Raw genomic sequence first — 9,577 nt, forward strand, 5'->3', positions numbered from 1 at the left:
GATGGGATGTTGAAGTTGGGTGTCTTAGCCGTTGACGGTGCGGCTGAGGTGCTTGTGCTGCGGCACGCGGATATTGGTGGGGAAGATCTTGATGGACAGCGGGCTGTTGGCCACCTTCTCGGCGTAGGCGTCCAGCTCGGCCGGGCTAGGGTAGCGGGATGAATGCATGGAGCTAGCCACCGTCTCACCTGTGGGAGGAGAACGCACGCAGGTGAGGCCACGCCCCCTGGAGGCCGAGGCCACGCCCCCGCCAAGGCTCCCAGGGCTCCGGAACCCCCCCCTTCCCGGACTTCTTCCTCCATCCATCCCTTCTAAACTGGAAAACTTTTACCCAGAGTATAAAGTACACAAAGTAAACCTCCATAAGCCCGATGGACGTTCACAGAACACATGTGTATGACAACACCCAGGTCAAGGGACTAGCAGCTGACCACTGCCTAGAGAGTCCGGTGTCCCTCCCTGTGCCCAACCACAGGGAAGTTAACCACCTCCCGACTTGAACATCACGACCAGCTGAGCCTGCTGCTGCCCGTGGCGACGGCACGTAGTTGCCTAATGGCCTCTGTCGCTTAATACCGTGTGCAGGAGTCACCCAGGCAGCTGTGCGCGGTGGGAGTTTGTTCCCATGGCTGTGTGGAACCTGTGTGACTGCACCAAACTGCGTTCATCTTTCCTACTGCGTGTGTGTGTGTGTGTGTGTGTGTGTGTGCGCGTGCGCGCCCAGTCGCGTTTTTGCCATGGGGCACATGAGCTCACTGGAAACAGGCAGACAGTGAGAGGAAAATTGAGAAATCACTCCCCAGGGGGGATGGCTACATGGATCCCTCTCCTCCATTCTCCCCCTGGGACTCTGGGCATGAACGTGTGTATGCACATACACGTGCCCAGTGTGAGTTTTCAAGCACCGGGTCCAGGACTCAAACCATGGTTGGCCATGTGGGAGTCCAGCACTTTAACCACCATGCCACCTGCTGGCCCCACTGCTTTTTTTTTTTAAGTGTATTTTTAAGAGAGAGAGCACATGTGTGTGCATGAGAGTGAGCAACACGGGCACCCCAAGGCCTCGCTGCACTGCGACCCCTCCCCTTCCGGCTCACAGGCTCTTGGGCACGGGTGTACCAAGTGTTTTCGGTCAGCTCGGGCTCTGAGCCCACAGCCGGCTGCGAGCTCCCGGCACTGCTGCCCACCCGCCACCGCTGGGCCCATCCTTCCTTAGGCTCATGGCATTTGGGGGTCACCAGTTCGGGGCAGACACGAACAGCGCTACATTGAATTCTGCCAGAATGCACCCAGAGTGGAACTGCTGGGTCAGGCAGGCCTCTGTCCGGCTTTGGAAGACGATGCCCACCAGCCTGCCCAATGGTCGTGCCAGGCTACCCACTCCCCAGCTGAGCACAAGCATTCTGTGACTCCACACTCTGGGCCACTTGGTGCCGTCTCTCTGACTGCCACCCCACTCTGTCCCTGCTCTTACCCTCTCAGCACCTCCCTTTCCTGTCTGTAAAGTGGGATGATGGCTACCTGCCAGTGCCCCCAGCATGCATCAGCTGGGTGGAGCATGCTGCGGCAGGGGGCCTGTGCCCCGGGTGGAACCTGTAGAGCCACGCAGCAGGTGAGAAGAAAGGCCTCTCCTCTGCTGGCTGCCCGGTCCCTTGGTCCCTCTCTGTGTCTGCCTGTCACTTGCAAGGCCAGCGTGGGGGCCAAGGGGCAGAATGGCAGATCCCTGCCCCCATCCAGAGCCCCTCCTGAGTCCTGAGACATTCCCAGGTGCAGCCACGACCTTCCCAGGGCCGAGGAGGTGGGCAGAGAGCGCTGGTGGTGTTGGGGGCCACATGAGACAGGTGGAACTACCCCAGGCTGTGGAGCTGGCTGGGTCAGGCAGAGCTGCTCATAGGGCTGGGAGGCCCAGCGGAGCCTCAGCTTCCCCCCTTGTGTACTGAGGTACTGATCAGATCTGCAGGGTGCCCTCGAGGACTGACAGCGCCCTAGGGCCCAGCGGGGGTAAAGGGCATGGTTGGTGCCGGGAGATCAGGTCTGCTCAGAGCCTTGGTCTCCTCGTCTGTAAGAGCGGATGCCGTGGCTAGCATGGTCTCCCAGGGCGCCGGGAGGGCTCATCGAGTCGTGTGCAGTGTTCGGCGGGAGCAGAAGCAGGCCCTCTCCAGGCCCGAGTCCCCGTGCCCTCCTGTCTGCCCGGGGCAGAGGACCCCCCCAGAGAGGAAGGGGCTGGAGTGTCCACCTGCCTCTTCCCCTTGGCCTTACCACTGTCCCTCTTCCCGGTCTAGTCCTCAGCCCCCTCCAGGGCTCCCAGCCAATCTGAGAATTGCAGGCCATGACTGCAACTCCGACTGGGAGGGAGGAGAGAGACCGCAGGGCCAAGGGCCAGAGGCAGGAAATGCCATCCGGGTGGGCACTCCCACTTATCCAGCTAGAGCAGGAGCCCGGGAGGGTCTGTGCTGTCGGACCTCACTGTGCGGAGCAGGCTGGCAGCCACGCCCAGCGCCAGGTCGTCACAGCTGGACGAGTGCCCCCGGCATCTAGCGAGGAGGGGCTAGAATGCCACTAAATGCCCCACAGTGCTGGGACAGCCCTCACCACCGCCCCTAACCAGGAAGTGGTCAAGCCCCAAAGGCCAGCAGGGCCGGTGGGGGGAAGCCCTGCCCGGGGGCACTGGGCCGCCAGGGAAGGTTTAAAGGAGGCAGGAGGGGGGAAAAGCACGGCCACAGGGAAGCAGCAGGAAGCAGGGAGCACCCCTTCAGGTGGGGGCTTCACCCCTCCGCCCTCTGGCTTAACCTGGGCCAGGCAGAGGGAGCCCACCAGGGCCCCCATCCTGACCCTGCCTGGGGCAGCTCTCCCCTAAGTGGCCTAAAATAAACTCGGTGTGGAGAATGGAAATGTCACTTTGGCCAACGGGGGAATCTTTCTCTGAGATTGGATTTAAACTACATTATACAAGCAATTTCATGGGCACTTAGAGCCACGCGGAGAGTCCCGCAAAAGAGGGACCCGCTCTTCATTTACCAGCCATAAATCAGCGGTTGCTATAATGAGCACAAAAATGTCACTTTTATGCAATTTTACAGATGAACAAAACTGGGGAAATTAACTGTGGTAACCTACTAGAGTCAGCAAAAGCAGTTGCCGGGGAAAAAAAAAATTGTGTCTGTATGTATTTCTGCTCCTCTTAAACTCTCTTCCCAAGCAAGTTTCTGCCATTGTGGTGTGAAAACTCATTTGTCCTCACCATTATACTTTCATTTGGAGTTTATCTTGAGTATCCAATGAGCCACCAACTGTGAAAATGATTAAATCTACAAAATCTATCTAATGGATGGAATAAATTAGGTGTTTAAAACCTTAAGAAGGAGGAAAAACGATGCCTGTTCCTTGTCCCTGTTCATTGGAAGAAGGGGTGTCTTGTCCCTGACTGGTCCACCAGGCTCACGGAGGGTGGCTTGGCCTTGGCTGGAGGCGATGGTGGCGCCATGACAGCTGCCCACTGGTGAGCACTTGGTAAGTGCCAGGCTGTGTCCCACAGCTCTTCTGGACAGCCCGTGTTGGGAAGACCTAGCAACTGAGGGGAGGGAGGTAGTTCTGTTTACTGGTGAGGAAAGAGTTAAGGCAGGGCACCTGGCAGCCCGCCTCTGACATCTGCCACCTGTTCCTGACCCTAATCTCCCGGGGCTCACACCCTTATCCAGCCCCTGGGACCCACCCCAAAAGGTCTGATCTGGGTGACCAGGATGATACTGTGGAAGCCAAAGGGTGTGCCTCTCGGGACTCGATGACCAAAGACTTGGTGGCGTGCTGGCTCTCCGGGATCACGTTCTCAGGGAGGAGCTGCTGCCCAGTGGGGACGCTGGAGCAGCCCTTGCAGGGAGAGGCCCGCGAGAGGATGCCAGGCCTCCAGCCAACAGCCGTGTGAGCCTCCTTGGGGGCAGATCCTCCTGCTCCAGTCAAGCCACCAGATGAGACTGAAGCCTCGGCCAGCTCCTGGGCTGCAGCTCGAGAGAGGGTCTGGGCAGGCCCCCCAGCCTAGCTACTAACAGGTTCCCAGGCCACAGAAACCATGGGTAGTAACGGGTGATCATTGCCGTTTTAAGCCACTGAGCTTCGGAGTCGCCTTTACACTCAACAGCTAACACACACGGGTCCTTGTTTGTTGGGTTGTGTTGGTGTTTTTTTTTTTTTTTTTTTTTTTTTTTTTTTAAATAGAGACAGAGGAGAAAGTGAGAAATGCCACAATCCCTTCTCCTCCGTTCTCTGGGCACACAAGCACACATACCTGGCATGATTTTCAAGCGTCTGGGCCTGGGACTCAAGCCATGGTCTGCCAGGTGGAAACCCAGTGCCTTAACCACCACGTCACCTGCTGGCCCCACACACAGGTGCTTGTTTTATGGAGGAGGAAAGATCCCGAGAGCGCTCCACCAGCAGTGGGCAGAGGCTTAGCCCAAGTCTGTCTGTCTCCTAGGTCATTGAACCCTGCCCCTCCCCAGAGGCAGGGCCTGGCCGACACCCCAAGGCTCCCGATTCTTCTGTAGAATCAGGAAGAGGACCCGCTCTGAGGAAAGACATAGAGGAGCAGGGAGGAGACCCGGCAGAGGCCACCAGCCAGACCGCTGGGCGCTGCTGCCCTCGGCCTCTGCTTTGCTCCAGCTGACAGCTGGCCTGTCTCCCCCGAGGTGTGCTTGGCACTCCTGTTTTGCATGTGAGCACCTTCAGGACGGGCATGGGCCTCCCGGTCACCGAGTCCCTGGTCTCAGTATCCCTGGGGTCCCTGGGCTTGCAGCCCCTGCTTTGCACCTTCTTCCTCAAAGGAGTTTCCCCTGAGCCCACTTCTGGATGCCTTGTCAAACCCAGCCTTTCCACCAGAGTCCAGGGCACGTGGCTGGGGATTCCAGGCCACCTGACAGCTCCGGAGCTCCCTGCACGTAGGGCCGGCCACGAGTGTCCAGGGCAGGTGCACGGTCCTGGTGGGGTGCACAGTGGGATGACACAGGAAGAGGCCTCATGCCAAGGCGCTGGGACAGCTGCTTGTCAGTGGCGAGGATGGGGGGGTGTCCCTGTAACTCCATGGTCCCACTAGGGACCTCAGTCCCCCAACAGGGGCCTCCCTCAGCACCTGGGCCCTGTGCTACACCCACCACAGCAGGTTCTGAGTGCTGCCGGGGGTCACCGTGCCCACCAGACTCAGGCTCCCTGAGCTGGCTGGCCCATGGCTGTGTCCCCACCACCTCCAGGACATAGCAGGGGCTCAAGAACATGCTGTTGAATGAATGACCAGGCTTGACCACCTGGGAGCCCCCGTTCACTGCTGGTCATGGCGCTTGGGGCTCGGCCTGGGAAGAGCTGCCTTCCAGTAGCCACCCTGCAGCCCCGTGGGCACTGTTTCCTGGGCCCCTCCAATTTTTCTTTTTTTGAGCCTTTTTATTTTGAGAGCGAGAAGTGCACCCTCAGTGGGTCTCACACCAGCGACCCCCAGCCTTCCTAGCCAGCATCATGGGTGCACATACAGGTCAACCGGGAACCGAACTCGTCATCTGTGTGCATCCAGGGTCGCTGGAGCAGCCCATTACCACTGCACCCCTGAGCCAGTCCCTGGGCCCACGAGACACAGCAACAATCAAAGCAGGCAAACCCCATCCTCACTCTTCACAGAGCCGACAGCCGCGGAGGGGAGACGGGCAGTGACAAGCCCCAGAAACAAGAACAAAGCGGGCCCGATGGCACTAAGGTAGGCCGCACACCCAACTCCGCAGACGGAGGTCTTGGCTGGAACGTGACCTGGCTCAGTGCTCACCTCTACGGAGCAGGAAGTGAGCGGGGCGGCACTGGGTGGCATTCACGGCTAGGCTGTAAAGGGCACCGTGGCACGCTCGGCGCTACTTCCCTCCTTGGAACACGTTGAGGAAGCCGAGGCCACATGGAGTAGCCACGTGTGGTCTGTGTGGCCCATAGCCAGCATCCCTACCAGATGTGTGGGCGAACGAGTGTTGGGAAGATTCCAGCCACTGTACCTGCCAGGGCCATCACGAGGGAGACACGCCATCCCCACTGTGCACTGTCTCTGTCCCCAAGCGTGATCAGTGGCTACTTGACACCACTGAGTCTGTGGTCACTTGCTCTACAGCCAAACAGGAGCAGCAGGGTACAGGGGACTGTGAGTGACAGCATGGAGGGCACTTGGTGTGGACCCCGTCATCAGCAAGGGCATCTCTGAGAGTGTGGCTTTTGGGTACAGACCAGGAGGCAAGAGGGACAGGGACGTGGCTGCCCAGCGAAAGCAGTCCTGGCTGGCCCCACTGTGCCCGGGTTAAGTGCTGTGCAGAGGGAGCCAGAGCCCACGTGTGACTGTGGCTCAAATCCTCGCCCCTCTGGCCTGAAAAACATGCCAGGCACGTGCCCGGGATCCTAACCGGATGGAGAAATGGAGGGGAAAGGGCTGCAGTGTGACCAGGCCCTACTGAGGTGCTCTCTCGCCCTGCTCCCCTCTTCATGGGTGCACACAGCCTCGGTATAAACAAATTACAGCAGTCTGGGGCGGGGGGACAGCAAGCGCGAGGGACCCGCGTGTCTGGGAAAGCAGAGTTGTGGGATGGGGGCGGAAGGTAGATGGAGAAGTCGGGGTGCACAGGGTAGTGTCAGGGACAGGGACCTCAGGATGAAGGGAGCCAAGGCGCAGCGCCCAGGAGGCTCTGCAGCAGCAGGACTTGCTGGGCACAGGCCACGCCGGGTTAGAGGATGCCGAAGCTATGCGGAAGGTGCAGGGCCTCCAGACTGGGCCGCCCCGCACTGGTCCTCCCAGGCTCGGCTCTCAGAGGGGGAGGACTGAGACTTGAACCACCCCCAGATAGAGGCCAGCCGGTGGCGTGGTGTTTGAGGCAGCTGGATCCCACGTGGCCAACTGCATGGTTCAAGTCCTGGACCTGGTGGCTTAAGAGACAGGCTGGGCGTGTGTGCCCCAGATCCAGAGAGAAGGGAAAAGGGAATGCAGCATGGCACCACCCTGACCCCCTGACCCGCCCCCAGTGAATGCATGCGCCCTATAGCAAAATTAAAAAAAGAAAAACCCCCAAAGGCCACAGTGGCCCACCTTAGGAAGGGGGATTGGGGGCTCTGGGATGGCAGGGGGTTTTGTTTGTTCCCTCTGCTTTTCTGCCAGTGCCAGTGGCTGCTCTGAGCGTGTCCTAAGTTAGGATGAGGGAGGGGCATGTGGCTCCCTGTCCCCGGGAGCCTTGCCTCAGGCCCGGGCTGTGTCCTTGACAGTTTGTTGGATTCCTTGGCCTTGAGCACCCCCCAGCATTCCCTGGCTCACACCAGACCCTGGGCCGAGCACAGAGGCTGCAGTCTGCCGCTCTGCAGCATCCGGGCTGGAGCGAGAGTGGCAGGGAGGAGGTGGCATATCGACTGAGTCAGCCCTGCTCCAAATGCCAGCTCTGCCGCACATAGGCTGTGTGGCCTCAGGCATGCCGCTGCTCCTCTCTGAGCCTGTGTTCTCGTGTGTAAACTGGGTCAGTGTGGCTGATTGTGGAGGAGCACTGTGAGGAGTTTGTAAAGGGCCGACTTAGCCCAGCAGGTGCCACAGTAGTAAGTGATGGTGGTGATCTCATCGAAACCTCCCTACACCTCCAAGCCTCCCGCTGCCTGAAATCTGAGCTGCTCAGGGTGGCACTCATGGCGCTGGTGACCTGGCCCAGCCCTTCCTTCCAGACCCCTGAATGCACACATGCCACCCTCTGATGAATGTCCCAGTGGGCCAGCCATCATGCCTGGCCTCCTGCACCCTTGCAGCAGCTCCGGGTTTCAGAGGTTAGACTTTCAAGGAGTAGGGCATCCACTGGGGTGGCAATGCCAATCCCTACACAGGACGGACGGGCAGGGACCAGGTGGGCGGTGCGCAGGGAGGGTGTGCCCTACCCAGAGAACGTTGGCCTTTAAATAACACCCAAACCACGCACCTGGCAAGCTGGATGTGGCCCACGTTTGGCCAGTTTGAGACTCTGGTAGAGGGAAAGGATGCAACCAGGATTGTAGCCCTGCCATCCATGCCCTGGCTCCTCTCAACCACAGGGCGCCGTGGACGCGGGGTCTGTGGTAGTTCTCTCCTGCTTGTGTCCCTGTGCTCAGCAGCCAGACTCCCACTGGGCCTTCAGGGCCCAACATCAGCGCTGGTCCCACTGGGCACTGCTTACTGGGGCCACGCCCATCTCTCTGCCGTGGTGGAAATGCCTTGCCGTGCCAGTATCTGACCCACGTGGAGAAATGGGACTTGGTGGGATTGTCCACGATTGTGTGCTGTTTTTTAGTTTTGTTTCTACATTTTTGTTGTTGAGGTTTTTGTCTTAGGGCACGTGTGCTCACCAGAGAGAGACAGACAGACAGTGAGAGGGAAAGAAAGAAATCACACCCCCCAGAGGGATGGCTAAGCAGCAATCCCTTCTCCATTCTCCTCCCAGGATCTCGGGCTTGCACACACATCCAACGTGATTTTCAAGCCTCAGGGTCTGGGACTCGAATGATGGTTGGCCATGTGAGAGTCCAGCCACCTAACCACTACGCCATCTGCTGATCCCTTGTTTCTAAACCGTATTTGTGATCGAGCCTGGGTGTGTGTGCGCGCACGTGATAGCATGTGGGAGCACCCCTTCCTCCAGCCCTGTAGCCTGTCGGACCCTGACCACTCACGCACATGCCCGGCCTGTTTTAGGCTGACCAGGCGGGTTCCAACTGCAGTCTCTGTGTGCATCTGGCTCTCCTGAGTACCATGTGACCACTGCGCCGTGAAGCTGGCCCCAGGGCGGTGTGGTTTTGCTCACCACTGTGCTCTCGCGCCATTGCCAGCCCGGCGCACAGTAGGAGCTTGCATTATGTGCTGGGCGAATGCAGTGAGAGGCGCCATTTGGGGCCCGGACTGTGGTGCAGCAGTCAAAGGCCAGGCTCTGTGAGGCCGGCCTGCCTCGGGAGACCTCCCTGAGTGAGCAGGCACACGCGTGCTCACGCTCCAGGGTGGCTGGGGCTGGATGGTGTCGCAAAGGCCCCGTTGTGGGGGCTGTCCCTTTATGGAAGAAGAAAACTTAATTAAAAAGAGGGGGGCAGCCCCATAGTGGTACAGTTAAGCACTGTGTGGAGGAAGCTGGCTACACCCCACAGTCAACCGCAGTTCAAATCCTAGGCCTGGCAGCTTGAGAAACACCGCGTGCATCCCCCAAATCCTGATGGGATGGAGAAGTGGGGGGGAAGGGATTGTATGTGGCCATGCCCCAGTGGGACTGTCTTCCCCACACCAGCTAACGCATGCACCTTCTGGCATTAAAAAAAAAAAAAAAAAACAGTAGTTAAAAAGGTGTTGCTTGTACCCCTGAACCCCTTTTTGGCTCTGCTGAGGAGGTCCCAGCTGAGAGGTCCCCTACCCAGGCAGTGCCCTGACATGCCCCTGTCCCTAGTCTGGGTTGACTCGTCTCCTGGGCTAGATCTGGAGGCCATCGAGAGCCCACCCTGGTCTTCCCTACCTCCCAGAGTCTGAGGAAATGCGGGTACCATCACACTGGGTGCTTGGGGACTAACTGTGAACGCAGGA

At 59.1% G+C, this 9,577-nt stretch overlaps 1 protein-coding gene across 1 annotated transcript in view; it reads right to left on the bottom strand.

Moving 5' to 3' along the window:
• The window catches only part of FAM222A (family with sequence similarity 222 member A), a gene marked incomplete at its 3' end in the record, with an annotated part of 72,385 nt that overhangs the window by 910 nt on the left and 61,898 nt on the right, over positions 1-9,577 (bottom strand). The window contains 1 exon segment of the mRNA XM_027769378.1: positions 26-188. Coding sequence (XP_027625179.1) covers positions 26-188 — 163 coding nt within the window.

The sequence above is a fragment of the Tupaia chinensis genome, unplaced genomic scaffold, assembly GCF_000334495.1.
Source record: "Tupaia chinensis unplaced genomic scaffold, TupChi_1.0 Scaffold149491_1, whole genome shotgun sequence".
Classification (NCBI taxonomy): domain Eukaryota; kingdom Metazoa; phylum Chordata; class Mammalia; order Scandentia; family Tupaiidae; genus Tupaia; species Tupaia belangeri.